A 17,938-nucleotide genomic window follows, 5' to 3' on the forward strand; every position below is an offset into this window, starting at 1 on the left:
TTTTGGGCGTTCCCGGTGCAGGTGGGTGCAGAGGTGGGAAACGTATAATAAAATTCCAAACTCAAAGGCAAATTTAAAATGGGGAATTCCATAAAAACTAACAAAATCAAACACTATCAATCAACGGTACAAGTGAAAAACAACTTTATGATGAGAGTTTCACTGTTACAATAGCAGAACTCATCGTACCATTGCATGTGAAAATCCATATTAGAAATCCGGTAAAAAGTAATATAACAAAAATAACAAACTTCAAGGAAAATTCAAAACGAAGGTCCCTAATCAAATGGCAAAATCAAAAGCTCAAACACATCAAACAAATGGACAACAACTGTCATATTCTTGACCTAGAAATATCAGATATTCCAGTATTGATCTTAATGTAAGTATTGATCACTTCCATTTTCTGTTTAGATTGAAGCAGCTAATATGATATTGAAACGGTAGTAGCTGTTTATATAAAAACAGCATTGAAACAACTGTGCTTTATCTAACACCTTCATTTATAAGCACCATTTGTTGTGATGATTCATTTAAAAGTAGGATATATCTAAAATAATCAAATATTGACTTGTTCTCGCTAATGTATGTCAACGACTTTTTAAAAACAGCATCTGCCCTTCGTTGTATTTTCTGCTTTTGTTTAAATGTTGGCAATATTTGTATTTTAGGGCGTTATTCGATAACATGTTGACAACGGTATCAGCTAATATATTTGCAAAAGTTACAGGGATTCAAACTTTGTGAGTATTATTGGCATATCTGTAGAGCAGTATCTGCTTACCCGTCAAGAGCACCTGAGATCACGACCATTTTTAGTGGGGTTCGTGTTGCTTAGTTTTTATTTTTCTTTGTTGTGTTTTGTGTACTATTATTTGTCTTTTTCTTTTTTAGCCATGGCGTTGTCAGTTTATTTTCGATTTATGAGTTGGAATGTCCCTCTGGTATCTTTCGCCCCTTTTTTTAACGCTCCGTTTTTTACCTTCCTATATACTTAGAAATCATGATGCAATATTGAAAAGAAAATTACTATGCTTAGTTGAAAGAAGTTTTAGTTTTAGTAGTCAGCTAATTTTATATTATCTGATAAATGTTTCCCAAATATATTTATTTTAAATGATTTGCAAATTGATTTAAATATTTTTTAAATTCATCGCTTTTTGATAGTACATTACTGTTCTGTCATTACCCAGTGACTCAAGCCGGTCTTTTTTGTAATATTGGTTTGTTTTTGCACGTTGTGTTATTAAAAGTGATTTCATTGAATAGTTGTTAATTTACCAAACGAAGAATATATACGTTAAAGTGCATCTAAATGGTACTTACAGGTCAATGGACAGAAATCCACTGATATGTTGTTCCATGACTGATTGGTTTGATTGGGCTGCCAATCAAACCATAGCCAACTTCTTTACCGGTACTTGCACTGATTTTGATACAAGTACTAGAATACAAGATTTCAATGTATCAAAGTGTCCAGGTTAGTATTTAGTAACTTCATTTAAAGAGTAAACCAATCCATAGTTATACCAGCAGGAAAGGGCAAACAATCGTCATCATAATATATATTATAGTATATAATCGACTTCTTACTATAGGTGTAACACCGCTAATTTGGGCCCGGCCAGAAAGCACATACCAGAAAGAAGTACATATTTAACACAAAATAGTTCCTACTCATGAGTGTAACTTTCAAAATATGTAGAATATTGAGGCATTTTTGGTATCAAATGAAAGCTGAATAACTGGTTATCTTTGTTGAACATTTTTTGACTTATAATTTTGAATATGAAAAAAGTTCCACAAATTTTAAAAAGAGGGTACATTTTGCCTGTTTGTCAGATCTGAAGTACCTGTTTTGGTACATCAGAAGTTCAAGGAACCAGTTCTTTCTTGTATGCCATTAAAGGTATATATGTTAAATTTATCAGTACAAGACACCATAAAGTGTTGCTTTGACATGCAATAATTGTCACTTTAATTGAACTTAAAACAAAAGAGCTATACCAGCTTGAAATTAAGGAATTCAACATGATAGAAAGCAACGAGACCATGAATTAGTGGTGTACTTCCTATTACTTGTTCTTAATAAACTACGTGATGATATAAAACAGTCACAATATTTTTTAATAAACACAAAGTGACAAATTTTGCTAAAGCATTGAAGTACTGTTATTTTTAATTATACAAAAGAAACGCAAGTGTCAATATCATTATGCAAGCATGGAGGACCTTATATTTAAAAAAATGATGGTCACTTGCTTTTATTTCGTCTAAATTTTTATAAAACACGTCATTCAACTTGTATATATGCAGATTTTTATAATACACAAAGCTTTTCACATGTTGAATCAGTAAGTACAACGTTAAACACAAAACTACGACAGCAATTGTCTAGTTCTATGAAACAGTACCATACAATGTGCTATTGGTTCATTGTGGTTATATTTGTTTCCAAATTTGTTAGTTAAAAGTTTCTATCACGGTGGAGTGATAGCGTATTGAATTGAGCTATTTTCTATCTTTTTTTCTAGTCTTGTACAAGACTTAGGAGACAGGCAGATATTACAATGTAGATAGAGAAAATAGATTATGTACTATGTGCAATAGTCATATTGTTGAAGACGAATACCATTTTATTTTAGAATGTAATAGATATAATGATGTAAGAAAACAATATATTAAGAAATACTATTGGCAAAAACCATCCACTTTTAAACTTATACAGTTGTTATCAGTTAAAAATGTGAAAGAACTTAATAATTTAGGTAAATTTTTGTTCAACATCGAAAAAATCCGTAATACGTACATTTTGTAGTTGTATTCCTTATTTATCATATGAATTTATTGTCATTCTCCGCCATATGTGTATTTTGTATAATTATTGTTATTAATATTACACTGATGCATTTAAAAATTTGATGTAAAAAAAGTATATTCTATAAGCTGTATTGCTTCTGAATAAAAGTATTATTATTATTAGGATATCAAATACCAACCATAAAACTTTTGAGTTAAAAAAACTGTTCATAGATTACAAGTGATGCCCTTTGGCATGATATTCAAGAAATAACTTTTTAACAGAAAGTTCCCTGTCAAACATAAAAATGATCATTGAATATATCACCATTTATACATGGTATTTCTCCTGAATCTATATTGGTATTACGTAGCATTCATTTTATGTTAAACTGTATTATATGGGTAATATCATTCTTTAATACCTGACATAACTCTTTGACTTTTCATAGATTACAAACATTGATATTTAAGACATGACATTTAAGACATGACATTTAAGACATAACTTTTTCAGAAAAGTTTCCTGTAAAATATGAAAATAATCAACTAACGAATTGTAAAAAACATTTATTTGTTAATCATAAAAGATAAATATAATTTTTTTTAAAGTTGATGGCGCATGGGGCTCCTGGTCGAATCCAACATGTTCCGTTACATGTGGAAACGGTATTCAATCCAGAAATCGAACTTGTGACAGCCCAGTACCATCCGCGGGGGGAAAAGATTGTAATGGGTCCAGTGTAGATTCATCGGATTGCAGCTTAAGTGATTGTCCAGGTATTTGTTTGTACGGGGTTCAAAATAAATCCCATGTCTGTGTAATCAACATGTATCCAGTTTATTAGTTAGTCAGGTAGATTAGAAAAACAAATACTTAAAATGTCTACAAATTAAAGAACTTCGATTAAAACATGCTTCAATATTCACGAATATCAAATAACGGAGATAGAAAAGACAATGTTTTTTCTAGTTAAGAATCATAGTAAATATTGGTGTGAGCATTTCTGGTGACGATCGAAACAGACAAGCGCTCTAGTGACATGGAAAACACAGTTTTATTTTAATTTTTGAAGCGAAAACTCCACCTTGAAAATGAAAACTGATGTTAAAATGTGTCAACTAGGAGATCATTGTATTGTTATTTGGCCTAGGTAAAACGTATGTTTTACTGTTGCAATTTAAGTTTACCTAGCAACACGCTACGAAGATAGGTAACGTGATATCTGCAACAATAAAAAAAATGTACGTAATCCTAGCATAAAATACAATGTATTTAAATCAATTCCAACGGAAAATTTATAGACATTCCAGGGGTATACACAAATTCCAGACTATTGTTGGCTCTATGTAAGCTTCAGAAAAAAACTTGACTTAAGATAGATTTTTCGATGATTTATCTGAACATTTCTTTATGATTAAAGACAGAACATGTCAGAATTCGAACTGGCGGTCTCATTTATCAATGGAATGATTTACTGATACTTTACCCTGTCATATTATTTGATGTTGTCAAATCAAAATCGTGAAATCATTTGTGCGACTTAATTATTGGTATGTTAACAAATATCAAAGCAATGCAGGCACGTAGAGAAATGTGTCAATAATGCGCCAAAAAATAAATATAATGTGAAGTACCTGTTTTGGTACATCAGAAGTTCAGGGAACCAGTTCTTTCTTGTATGCCATTAAAGGTATGTTAAATTTATCAGTACAAGACACCATAAAGTGTTGCTTTGACATGCAATGATTGTCACTTTAATTGAACTTAAAACAAAAGAGCTATACCAGCTTGAAATTAAGGAATTTAACATGATAGAAAGCAACGAGACCATGAATTAGTGGTGTACTTCCCATTACTTGTTCTTAATAAACTACGTGATGATATAAAACAGTCACAATAATTTTTAATAAACACAAAGTGACAAATTTTGCTATAGCATTGAATTACTGTTATTTTTAATTATACAAAAGAAACGCAAGTGTCAATATCATTATGCAAGCATGGAGGACCTTATATTTAAAAAAAATGATGGTCACTTGCTTTTATTTCGTCTAAATTTTTATAAAACACGTCATTCAACTTGTATATATGCAGATTTTTATAATACACAAAGCTATTCACATGTTGAATCAGTAAGTACAACGTTAAACACAAAACTACGACAGCAATTGTCTAGTTCTATGAAACAGTACCATACAATGTGCTATTGGTTCATTGTGGTTATATTTGTTTCCAAATTTGTTAGTTAAAAGTTTCTATCACGGTGGAGTGATAGCGTATTGAATTGAGCTATTTTCTATCTTTTTCTAGTCTTGTACAAGACTTAGGAGACAGGCAGATATTACAATGTAGATAGAGAAAATAGATTATGTACTATGTGCAATAGTCATATTGTTGAAGACGAATACCATTTTATTTTAGAATGTAATAGATATAATGATGTAAGAAAACAATATATCAAGAAATACTATTGGCAAAAACCATCCACTTTTAAACTTATACAGTTGTTATCAGTTCACAATGTGAAAGAACTTAATAATTTAGGTAAATTTTTGTTCAACATCGAAAAAATCCGTAATACGTACATTTTGTAGTTGTATTCCTTATTTATCATATGAATTTATTGTCATTCTCCGCCATATGTGTATTTTGTATAATTATTGTTATTAATATTACACTGATGCATTTAAAAATTTGATGTAAAAATGTATATTCTATAAGCTGTATTGCTTCTGAATAAAAGTATTATTATTATTAGGATATCAAATACCAACCATAAAACTTTTGAGTTAAAAAAACTGTTCATAGATTACAAGTGATGCCCTTTGGCATGATATTCAAGACATAACTTTTTAACAGAAAGTTCCCTGTCAAACATAAAAATGATCATTGAATATATCACCATTTATACATGGTATTTCTCCTGAATCTATATTGGTATTACGTAGCATTCATTTTATGTTAAACTGTATTATATGGGTAATATCATTCTTTAATACCTGACATAACTCTTTGACTTTTCATAGATTACAAACATTGACATTTAAGACATGACATTTAAGACATGACATTTAAGACATAACTTTTTCAGAAAAGTTTCCTGTAAAATATGAAAATAATCAACTTAAGAATTGTAAAAAACATTTATTTGTTAATCATAAAAGATAAACATTATTTTTTTTAAAGTTCATGGCGCATGGGGCTCCTGGACGAATCCAACATGTTCCGTTACATGTGGAAACGGTATTCAATCCAGAAATCGAACTTGTGACAGCCCAGTACCATCCGCGGGGGGAAAAGATTGTAATGGGTCCAGTGTAGATTCATCGGATTGCAGCTTAAGTGATTGTCCAGGTATTTGTTTGTACGGGGTTCAAAATAAAACCCATGTCTGTGTAATAAACATGTATCCAGTTTATTAGTTAGTCAGGTAGATTAGAAAAACAAATACTTAAAATGTCTACAAATTAAAGAACTTCGATTAAAACATGCTTCAATATTCACGAATATCAAATAACGGAGATAGAAAAGACAATGTTTTTTCTAGTTAAGAATCATAGTAAATATTGGTGTGAGCATTTCTGGTGACGATCGAAACAGACAAGCGCTCTAGTGACATGGAAAACACAGTTTTATTTTAATTTTTGAAGCGAAAACTCCACCTTGAAAATGAAAACTGATGTTAAAATGTGTCAACTAGGAGATCATTGTATTGTTATTTGGCCTAGGTAAAACGTATATTTTACTGTTGCAATTTAAGTTTACCTAGCAACACGCTACGAAGATAGGTAACGTGATATCTGCAACAATAAAAAAAATGTACGTAATCCTAGCATAAAATACAATGTATTTAAATCAATTCCAACGGAAAATTTATAGACATTCCAGGGGTATACACAAATTCCAGACTATTGTTGGCTCTATGTAAGCTTCAGAAAAAAACTTGACTTAAGATAGATTTTTCGATGATTTATCTGAACATTTCTTTATGATTAAAGACAGAACATGTCAGAATTCGAACTGGCGGTCTCATTTATCAATGGAATGATTTACTGATACTTTACCCTGTCATATTATTTGATGTTGTCAAATCAAAATCGTGAAATCATTTGTGCGACTTAATTATTGGTATGTTAACAAATATCAAAGCAATGCAGGCACGTAGAGAAATGTGTCAATAATGCGCCAAAAAATAAATATAATGTGAAGTACCTGTTTTGGTACATCAGAAGTTCAGGGAACCAGTTCTTTCTTGTATGCCATTAAAGGTATGTTAAATTTATCAGTACAAGACACCATAAAGTGTTGCTTTGACATGCAATGATTGTCACTTTAATTGAACTTAAAACAAAAGAGCTATACCAGCTTGAAATTAAGGAATTTAACACGATAGAAAGCAACGAGACCATGAATTAGTGGTGTACTTCCCATTACTTGTTCTTAATAAACTACGTGATGATATAAAACAGTCACAATAATTTTTAATAAACACAAAGTGACAAATTTTGCTATAGCATTGAATTACTGTTATTTTTAATTATACAAAAGAAACGCAAGTGTCAATATCATTATGCAAGCATGGAGGACCTTATATTTAAAAAAAATGATGGTCACTTGCTTTTATTTCGTCTAAATTTTTATAAAACACGTCATTCAACTTGTATATATGCAGATTTTTATAATACACAAAGCTATTCACATGTTGAATCAGTAAGTACAACGTTAAACACAAAACTACGACAGCAATTGTCTAGTTCTATGAAACAGTACCATACAATGTGCTATTGGTTCATTGTGGTTATATTTGTTTCCAAATTTGTTAGTTAAAAGTTTCTATCACGGTGGAGTGATAGCGTATTGAATTGAGCTATTTTCTATCTTTTTCTAGTCTTGTACAAGACTTAGGAGACAGGCAGATATTACAATGTAGATAGAGAAAATAGATTATGTACTATGTGCAATAGTCATATTGTTGAAGACGAATACCATTTTATTTTAGAATGTAATAGATATAATGATGTAAGAAAACAATATATCAAGAAATACTATTGGCAAAAACCATCCACTTTTAAACTTATACAGTTGTTATCAGTTCACAATGTGAAAGAACTTAATAATTTAGGTAAATTTTTGTTCAACATCGAAAAAATCCGTAATACGTACATTTTGTAGTTGTATTCCTTATTTATCATATGAATTTATTGTCATTCTCCGCCATATGTGTATTTTGTATAATTATTGTTATTAATATTACACTGATGCATTTAAAAATTTGATGTAAAAATGTATATTCTATAAGCTGTATTGCTTCTGAATAAAAGTATTATTATTATTAGGATATCAAATACCAACCATAAAACTTTTGAGTTAAAAAAACTGTTCATAGATTACAAGTGATGCCCTTTGGCATGATATTCAAGACATAACTTTTTAACAGAAAGTTCCCTGTCAAACATAAAAATGATCATTGAATATATCACCATTTATACATGGTATTTCTCCTGAATCTATATTGGTATTACGTAGCATTCATTTTATGTTAAACTGTATTATATGGGTAATATCATTCTTTAATACCTGACATAACTCTTTGACTTTTCATAGATTACAAACATTGACATTTAAGACATGACATTTAAGACATAACTTTTTCAGAAAAGTTTCCTGTAAAATATGAAAATAATCAACTTAAGAATTGTAAAAAAACATTTATTTGTTAATCATAAAAGATAAAAATTATTTTTTTTTTAAGTTGATGGCGCATGGGGCTCCTGGACGAATCCAACATGTTCCGTTACATGTGGAAACGGTATTCAATCCAGAAATCGAACTTGTGACAGCCCAGTACCATCCGCGGGGGGAAAAGATTGTAATGGGTCCAGTGTAGATTCATCGGATTGCAGCTTAAGTGATTGTCCAGGTATTTGTTTGTACGGGGTTCAAAATAAAACCCATGTCTGTGTAATAAACATGTATCCAGTTTATTAGTTAGTCAGGTAGATTAGAAAAACAAATACTTAAAATGTCTACAAATTAAAGAACTTCGATTAAAACATGCTTCAATATTCACGAATATCAAATAACGGAGATAGAAAAGACAATGTTTTTTCTAGTTAAGAATCATAGTAAATATTGGTGTGAGCATTTCTGGTGACGATCGAAACAGACAAGCGCTCTAGTGACATGGAAAACACAGTTTTATTTTAATTTTTGAAGCGAAAACTCCACCTTGAAAATGAAAACTGATGTTAAAATGTGTCAACTAGGAGATCATTGTATTGTTATTTGGCCTAGGTAAAACGTATATTTTACTGTTGCAATTTAAGTTTACCTAGCAACACGCTACGAAGATAGGTAACGTGATATCTGCAACAATAAAAAAAATGTACGTAATCCTAGCATAAAATACAATGTATTTAAATCAATTCCAACGGAAAATTTATAGACATTCCAGGGGTATACACAAATTCCAGACTATTGTTGGCTCTATGTAAGCTTCAGAAAAAAACTTGACTTAAGATAGATTTTTCGATGATTTATCTGAACATTTCTTTATGATTAAAGACAGAACATGTCAGAATTCGAACTGGCGGTCTCATTTATCAATGGAATGATTTACTGATACTTTACCCTGTCATATTATTTGATGTTGTCAAATCAAAATCGTGAAATCATTTGTGCGACTTAATTATTGGTATGTTAACAAATATCAAAGCAATGCAGGCACGTAGAGAAATGTGTCAATAATGCGCCAAAAAATAAATATAATGTGAAGTACCTGTTTTGGTACATCAGAAGTTCAGGGAACCAGTTCTTTCTTGTATGCCATTAAAGGTATGTTAAATTTATCAGTACAAGACACCATAAAGTGTTGCTTTGACATGCAATGATTGTCACTTTAATTGAACTTAAAACAAAAGAGCTATACCAGCTTGAAATTAAGGAATTTAACACGATAGAAAGCAACGAGACCATGAATTAGTGGTGTACTTCCCATTACTTGTTCTTAATAAACTACGTGATGATATAAAACAGTCACAATAATTTTTAATAAACACAAAGTGACAAATTTTGCTATAGCATTGAATTACTGTTATTTTTAATTATACAAAAGAAACGCAAGTGTCAATATCATTATGCAAGCATGGAGGACCTTATATTTAAAAAAAATGATGGTCACTTGCTTTTATTTCGTCTAAATTTTTATAAAACACGTCATTCAACTTGTATATATGCAGATTTTTATAATACACAAAGCTATTCACATGTTGAATCAGTAAGTACAACGTTAAACACAAAACTACGACAGCAATTGTCTAGTTCTATGAAACAGTACCATACAATGTGCTATTGGTTCATTGTGGTTATATTTGTTTCCAAATTTGTTAGTTAAAAGTTTCTATCACGGTGGAGTGATAGCGTATTGAATTGAGCTATTTTCTATCTTTTTCTAGTCTTGTACAAGACTTAGGAGACAGGCAGATATTACAATGTAGATAGAGAAAATAGATTATGTACTATGTGCAATAGTCATATTGTTGAAGACGAATACCATTTTATTTTAGAATGTAATAGATATAATGATGTAAGAAAACAATATATCAAGAAATACTATTGGCAAAAACCATCCACTTTTAAACTTATACAGTTGTTATCAGTTCACAATGTGAAAGAACTTAATAATTTAGGTAAATTTTTGTTCAACATCGAAAAAATCCGTAATACGTACATTTTGTAGTTGTATTCCTTATTTATCATATGAATTTATTGTCATTCTCCGCCATATGTGTATTTTGTATAATTATTGTTATTAATATTACACTGATGCATTTAAAAATTTGATGTAAAAATGTATATTCTATAAGCTGTATTGCTTCTGAATAAAAGTATTATTATTATTAGGATATCAAATACCAACCATAAAACTTTTGAGTTAAAAAAACTGTTCATAGATTACAAGTGATGCCCTTTGGCATGATATTCAAGACATAACTTTTTAACAGAAAGTTCCCTGTCAAACATAAAAATGATCATTGAATATATCACCATTTATACATGGTATTTCTCCTGAATCTATATTGGTATTACGTAGCATTCATTTTATGTTAAACTGTATTATATGGGTAATATCATTCTTTAATACCTGACATAACTCTTTGACTTTTCATAGATTACAAACATTGACATTTAAGACATGACATTTAAGACATGACATTTAAGACATAACTTTTTCAGAAAAGTTTCCTGTAAAATATGAAAATAATCAACTTAAGAATTGTAAAAAACATTTATTTGTTAATCATAAAAGATAAAAATTATTTTTTTTTTAAGTTGATGGCGCATGGGGCTCCTGGACGAATCCAACATGTTCCGTTACATGTGGAAACGGTATTCAATCCAGAAATCGAACTTGTGACAGCCCAGTACCATCCGCGGGGGGAAAAGATTGTAATGGGTCCAGTGTAGATTCATCGGATTGCAGCTTAAGTGATTGTCCAGGTATTTGTTTGTACGGGGTTCAAAATAAAACCCATGTCTGTGTAATAAACATGTATCCAGTTTATTAGTTAGTCAGGTAGATTAGAAAAACAAATACTTAAAATGTCTACAAATTAAAGAACTTCGATTAAAACATGCTTCAATATTCACGAATATCAAATAACGGAGATAGAAAAGACAATGTTTTTTCTAGTTAAGAATCATAGTAAATATTGGTTTGAGCATTTCTGGTGACGATCGAAACAGACAAGCGCTCTAGTGACATGGAAAACACAGTTTTATTTTAATTTTTGAAGCGAAAACTCCACCTTGAAAATGAAAACTGATGTTAAAATGTGTCAACTAGGAGATCATTGTATTGTTATTTGGCCTAGGTAAAACGTATGTTTTACTGTTGCAATTTAAGTTTACCTAGCAACACGCTACGAAGATAGGTAACGTGATATCTGCAACAATAAAAAAATGTACGTAATCCTAGCATAAAATACAACATGTACAATGTATTTAAATCAATTCCAACGGAAAATTTACAGACATTCCAGCGGTATACACAAATTCTAGACTATTGTTGGCTCTATGTAAGCTTCAGAAAAAAACTTGACTTAAGATAGATTTTTCGATGATTTATCTGAAAATTTCTTTATGATTAAAGACAGAACATGTCAGAATTCGAACTGGCGGTCTCATTTATCAATGGAATGATTTACTGATACTTTACCCTGTCATATTATTTGATGTTGTCAAATCAAAATCGTGATATCATTTGTGCGACTTAATTATTTGTATGTTTACAAATATCAAAGCAATGCAGGCACGTAGAGAAATGTGTCAATAATGCGCCAAAAAAATAAATCTATATTTGTTTTATTGATGCTTAACGGTTTAAAAGAAACAATCGAGACTAACATTCACACTTTATACGAAGTTAAGTCAACTTTCCTATGTCATATACTTCATGGACTAAAGTAACACAACTAAATTTTATGAATTGTTTTGGGGGATTGCAGTCGGTATAAACCAATTATACAGTGAAAAAGGTACTGATCAATTAGAAGATTTGATTTTGATTTTTGGTGTTTTAACGCTACTTTTAAGCACCGCTTTTGGGCTATTGCGTGTCGGCCAGTTTGTATTGGTGGAGGAAGCCGGAGTGCCCGGAGAAAACCATCGACCTTCGATAGGAAAACTGGCAATCCTAGTCAATTAAGATTGGAGTCGAGTGCACCCGCACGAGCGGGGTTCGATCTCACAACCTCAGTGTTGACTGGCTAGTGATTACAGGAGTAACTACTTTGACCACTCGGCCCCCGAGGCCCCTTCAATTAGAAGACATTTGTAACTTATCTGGTTACAGAGTGTATAACGGATCATACAGATAACTTTTATTGTCTTGTGTCAAACAGGTTTGTGGGAAAACCTCCATCAATTGCACTTCAAATTGGAAAGATTTCTAACGATTCTTTTTTTATTGATCAAGGATTGCTAAATCTATGAAAATTAAAACCAACATTATTTTAGATAGAAGAACCAAACCTCTCTTAAATAATCAGCATTTCAACAACTTCAAAAACCCGTACCGATTTCCTTTACTTGTAACAGCGCTGATTTATTTTTGCAACTTTGCCGACAAATTGATCATAGCACTTGATGCAAGGCTGTATCTTTTTTGAAAGGAATTTGGTGAAAAAAGACAAACGGTGTTCAGTCCCACACAAACATTTTAATAAAAGAGATATGTTGTTTTTAACATAAACGTTGTTTTTTACTTAGCATTGATTCAACGGTAATCGAGCTAACTTTTTTACTCTCTCATTAATCGACATTGTCTTAAGTCAAAAAAGATAGTTGTTTTGAAAACAATAATGCTGTCAAATATCAAATATAAATACAAAATTTTATAGCAAATTCAAATAAAGTTTCATCTGTTAAAGTTGATGGTCAGTGGGGTTCCTGGTCGACTGGACCATGTTCTGTCACATGTGGTAATGGAATAAGATATAGAAAGAGAAGTTGTGATAGCCCACTAGCTTCTAACAATGGACAAGATTGTATAGGTTCTAGCACAGTCTCCGTGAACTGTACCTTAGGAGTATGTACAGGTACGTTTACATATTAAGCAAATAATGCTTATCAAGATTTATAAGATTTTAAAGTCGATTTCATTTTGTTGGCCCTAAGTATGTGGTGTACCCATGTTTATTTACCACCGATCCCTTTGGCAGCTTGATTGAGTTGTGACACTCAAGAGGACTGCCCTATAAAAACACCACAATTCAGGACAGCTACTTATAATGACATACATTTTACTAATTGAAATTTTACATCATTCTTGACATGCTAAATATAAGGGAATGTTAACCTGTTTGGTTAATCATAATATCTCGTGTAATGAACATAGCAGTAATTCATTTATCACTTCAAATGTATTAAAACACTTGTTTAACTGAAGGCAAAGACGAAAACCTGACATTTATTGAGCTAATAAGAACACGTACAATGATATGCAGGAACATAAGAGCCTGCTGAATGTGGCATGAAATATTTCTAAAGTTGATTTGACAAATTTAAAGACCACGTTGACATTCACTAGTGTGTATAATGAATTCAAGCTTCCCATATATAACAAAATGTGGTACGAATACAACTGTAATAACTATCAACCGGAAACAGAGAATAACGTGAATGTAAGAAACTATAGGTCACCGTACGGCCTTCAACAATGAGAAATACTGATATCGTATCGTATTGTAAGTTCTGTACATTGTACGGCCTTCAACAATGAGACATAAGAAATACTCATACAATGTTGTAAGTCTTGGACATGGACAAAATAAGTAAAAAAAGGAAAACAATGACCCGATTTATGCAAAAAAATATGCTAGGCAGCAATCAACGACAACCATTTTATTAAAGAATTGTGACAGGCCATATTAATTTGTGTCGTGGTCAACATGTTTCTGAATGCTAAGTCTTGTGCCTAACTTCTGTCAGTGGTGTAACAACGACCAATTTGAACTAATTTGGAAAAAAAACAAATGAAAATGGCACGTATTTTATTTCCGAAATAGTACATGAATGTCACATGAATGAAATACTAGTCATTGTGTCAATGAAATTTTTGCATTGATATTGTATATATTTTCTATTGTGATGAATAATGCCAAAAGAATACGTATTGCTTACTAAAATAATTAATTCTTATCATGTGAGTTTTGTGTTACTATCGAATTTTTTTTATATATAGCTGGTCACCTAAATGGAATGTATAAAATTGTATTTACAGAACTATGTAAAGAATCAGAAAAGAAACTAGGTAAATGATTTTAAATTTACAGTTTTATTTTTATGAACGTGGATCTAAAAAATATAACATTACACTTTATTATTTGCATGCGTTCAACATGTTCAAAGCGCTTTTCTGATAGCATATTGTTACCCATTTATGACTTGAAGCGCTACATATGTATGCTCATGTTACGATTGTATAGTAATATGCTTTTGGTCTATATGTATATCCGTCGATTTGTCTGTTCATCGTTCCTAATGAGGTTAAATATATTTTTTAAGGTATTTCTTCAGAAGGTTGTGGTCAAATTTTCTTTACACTTGGTACACATGTGTATATGATGTGCAATATTTGAGGGTTTGAATTCGATGACAAAGTTCTCTAGCATAGTAAAGTAGTTACCTGAGACACTGTGTTATATGGAGCCAGATTATTGTTTATCTTATTTTGATATGTACATATTGTACCTTTGCTATGTGAACTGAACGCCTCGATGGTCTTATGGTTGCATTTTTGCCTCGAGTGCGGGAGGTCATGATCAAACATCAGACTTCAAAATGGAATGTGCCGACAAAACCGATTTAATTAAGCATGCGGCATTAAGAAATAATGTCTCCTGGTTTTATAACATGTCTGCCTGCTGACTTTTTTGTAAACCAAATTAAGCTATCGACATATTTTAATAGTCTTAGAACCAGAATAGTGGTATAATCTGTAGATTGTCAAACCTGGCTTGATTGTGATTTTAAAGGCCTAGCAATGCATACATAGCAAGAGACAATAACCCTCTCGACCCACCTTCAGGTTTTGTAAGTTTCATTCATTTATTAGCATGTTGAACCTATGGATGTACAATGTCTACCGATTGCATATTATGTTCTATTCTTTGAAAATCAATAGTAACATGAAACTATTTTAATGCCATTTTTCTTCTTATTCTTTTTTATCATGTAGAATCAAGGAAAATGAAAGCAAGAAAATGGAAAAGATATCATGATAGAAATCTGAAAAGAAGAAAAGATAAGAACAACAACTAACATGTACTACATGTTTGTCTTGTAACTTATGGAAGATGCAAGACAATGGCATTATTTTCCTAAAGGAAACTTTAACCAATCCGTATGAATATATGTATTTTGGAATAACAGACCTAAACTGTTTTATCTAGCATTTATCTGTAAATAAATATTGATATTATCTTAGTGTTTTACTTCTCTCATATACATGCCAACTTCTCTTTGGATTTGATTTTCTGTGATGAAGTTAAATCAAGATGCGAGCTTCGGATGCTAATACTTTTTAATGTGCGATTTTAATTTTCTAGCACTGGGTTGATACGGCCTTTGCTGGACATTAAGCCCGTGAGGATACATTAGCACAGTAGTCAGTGCTGAGAACTGACATGATTTATAAAAACAGATCTTAAATTTTGCATTGATTAATTTTGAAATTATAATGAAATGAAGGTTTCAGTTCCCTCAGGCAAAGTATACCTTTGATAAATGTTGCTATGTTTTTGGTTCATTTGAGCTCTTCGCTTGTTGCGGTAGTTATACATACTTGGCTTTCACATTTGTGGCTTTGAAAGTTCCTAATGAAGGCGAATAAAAAAATCAAACAAAATCGTTTCAAACGAACTAAATTTATAAATAGATATAAGAAGATGTGGTATGAGTGCCAATGAGACAACTCTCCATCCAATTCAAAATTTATAAAAGTAAACCATTATAGGTCAAAGTACAGTCTTCAACACGGAGCCTATTTTTTAAATCATTTTTGAATAATCCTGTCTTGCAGTTATAGATATACATGCATATATGAAAAAAACATTGTGACTGCTTCAACCGTCTTTTTCTATGAACTTCAAAGCGTTCGAATCTTTATAATCTTTGAATGAATAATAATTTAATTCAATTTCGAGCGTCACTGATGAATCGTTTGTACACAAAACGAGTGTGCCGGATGTTAACAGTTTAAAGCATGATGTATTGATGATTTTATTAAGAGTAATAATCATTTATGGGTCATAAATGACAACATAAATGTAACAGATATCGGATGATTAACACCACTGACACAGTTTCTGAGGATAGAAATAAGAGTATGCATTGCAACCTACTGTGTTCTTTATGTCTCATCCAAATTTTGTAATCATTATCGGTGCAAAGAACAACTTGAACATAATAAAGAGTACAATCACATGTCGAAATCATGGATATAGTTTGTTAATAAAAATAATGACATGATTTGCACATTAGGAAAAGGCCGTAAAATAATTGTTTCATTTTTTTGCCAGTGGTGTTGAAAGAAAATAATAAAAAAAATTGTTAGAATAAAACACTCTTACTGTTGTCGAACATTTCGTTTAACATCAATATATGAAAAGATTTGGTATTATTGTCTATGAGACAAATGTCAACCAGAGGACAAATGACATGGGAGTTAGCAACTATCAAGTGTATCAAATTCATTTCACCTGTATTAGGTTTGGGAATGAAATGCAACAGAGATATTGTCTTAGGGTAAATTCTTCAGTTGACAATGATACACACAGATATATAAAATCTACGGTTGTCGGTAGTTGAAGTCGGTATGCAAACGTGTAGGTATCTTTGATAGTTACGCTGTTTGGTTGCTATTTGTTTGTCCTTTTATCGAAACATTTCAGTTTTAATATGAAATTAGCACGTCATACATGTGATACGTTCAAACTGCCTTTGTTTGGTTTGTGTACATCAGAAATGATAAAACCAAATACAAAAATGCCAAGGATTTATACATACCTTAATTGGAGTCATATTCAATAGTGAACTGATTTGTACAGTAAAACCTGTTTAAACCGTATGGCTATGCGACTTTGAAAAAGGGCAGGTTCAGACACACAGTGGCTCGGTTTCTATAATAACAAAGAATTGGCCCTTACTTTTGTCAGCATTACGTTATGAAACTTATAATACAGTGTAATATCAAATACATGGATATTAGGTTATTGTCTTTTACATATTGCTCCGGGTATCATACATCGACCCATATTAGACCTCGACTTAAGTCTCGGGATGATATGGGGGTCTTTAGATGATATTCGGGGTGATATTGAAAAGGCCATGTATTGATGTTTTTATCATATACCTCTGACAAATTGTTTAAATTGAGGTAAATAACATGTATTCACCTTTTCTGAGCCATTTACAAATGAAAGTTATATTTCTAGACAATGTATGGTTATTCTTAATATAATGCAACTGTAAAAACTGCTCCAAATCATATATTTAGTGTAAAACCATCATTTAAGATTTTGAACAGGACGACTTAAAATTTCGCGAACCTGTATTCTGTATTGACGTCATAGA

General features: G+C 31.2%; 1 protein-coding gene across 1 annotated transcript; it reads left to right on the forward strand.

Annotated features, from left to right (window-relative positions):
• Positions 1-1,362: 1,362 nt before the first annotated feature.
• Positions 1,363-17,114, forward strand: LOC127723902 (coadhesin-like). The gene is made up of 6 exons (XM_052230619.1): positions 1,363-1,480; positions 3,412-3,579; positions 5,990-6,157; positions 8,556-8,723; positions 11,135-11,302; positions 17,074-17,114. The coding sequence occupies exons 1-6, from the start codon at positions 1,363-1,365 to the stop codon at positions 17,112-17,114; spliced, it is 831 nt and encodes a 276-aa protein (XP_052086579.1).
• The last annotated feature ends 824 nt before the right edge of the window (positions 17,115-17,938 follow it).

This window comes from Mytilus californianus, unplaced genomic scaffold (assembly GCF_021869535.1).
Source record: "Mytilus californianus isolate M0D057914Y unplaced genomic scaffold, xbMytCali1.0.p SCAF_13, whole genome shotgun sequence".
NCBI classification, from domain to species: Eukaryota; Metazoa; Mollusca; class Bivalvia; order Mytilida; family Mytilidae; genus Mytilus; species Mytilus californianus.

What these genes read in the sequence shown, in the direction of transcription:
- LOC127723902 (XM_052230619.1), top strand. Translation starts at nt 1,363, where the DNA reads ATGACTGATTGGTTTGATTGGGCTGCCAATCAAACCATAGCCAACTTC. An exon ending in CAGCTTAAGTGATTGTCCAG is followed by an intron (nt 6,158 to 8,555) that starts GTATTTGTTTGT and finishes TTTTTTTTTAAG; the next exon opens with TTGATGGCGCATGGGGCTCC. An exon ending in CAGCTTAAGTGATTGTCCAG is followed by an intron (nt 11,303 to 17,073) that starts GTATTTGTTTGT and finishes CACCTGTATTAG; the next exon opens with GTTTGGGAATGAAATGCAAC.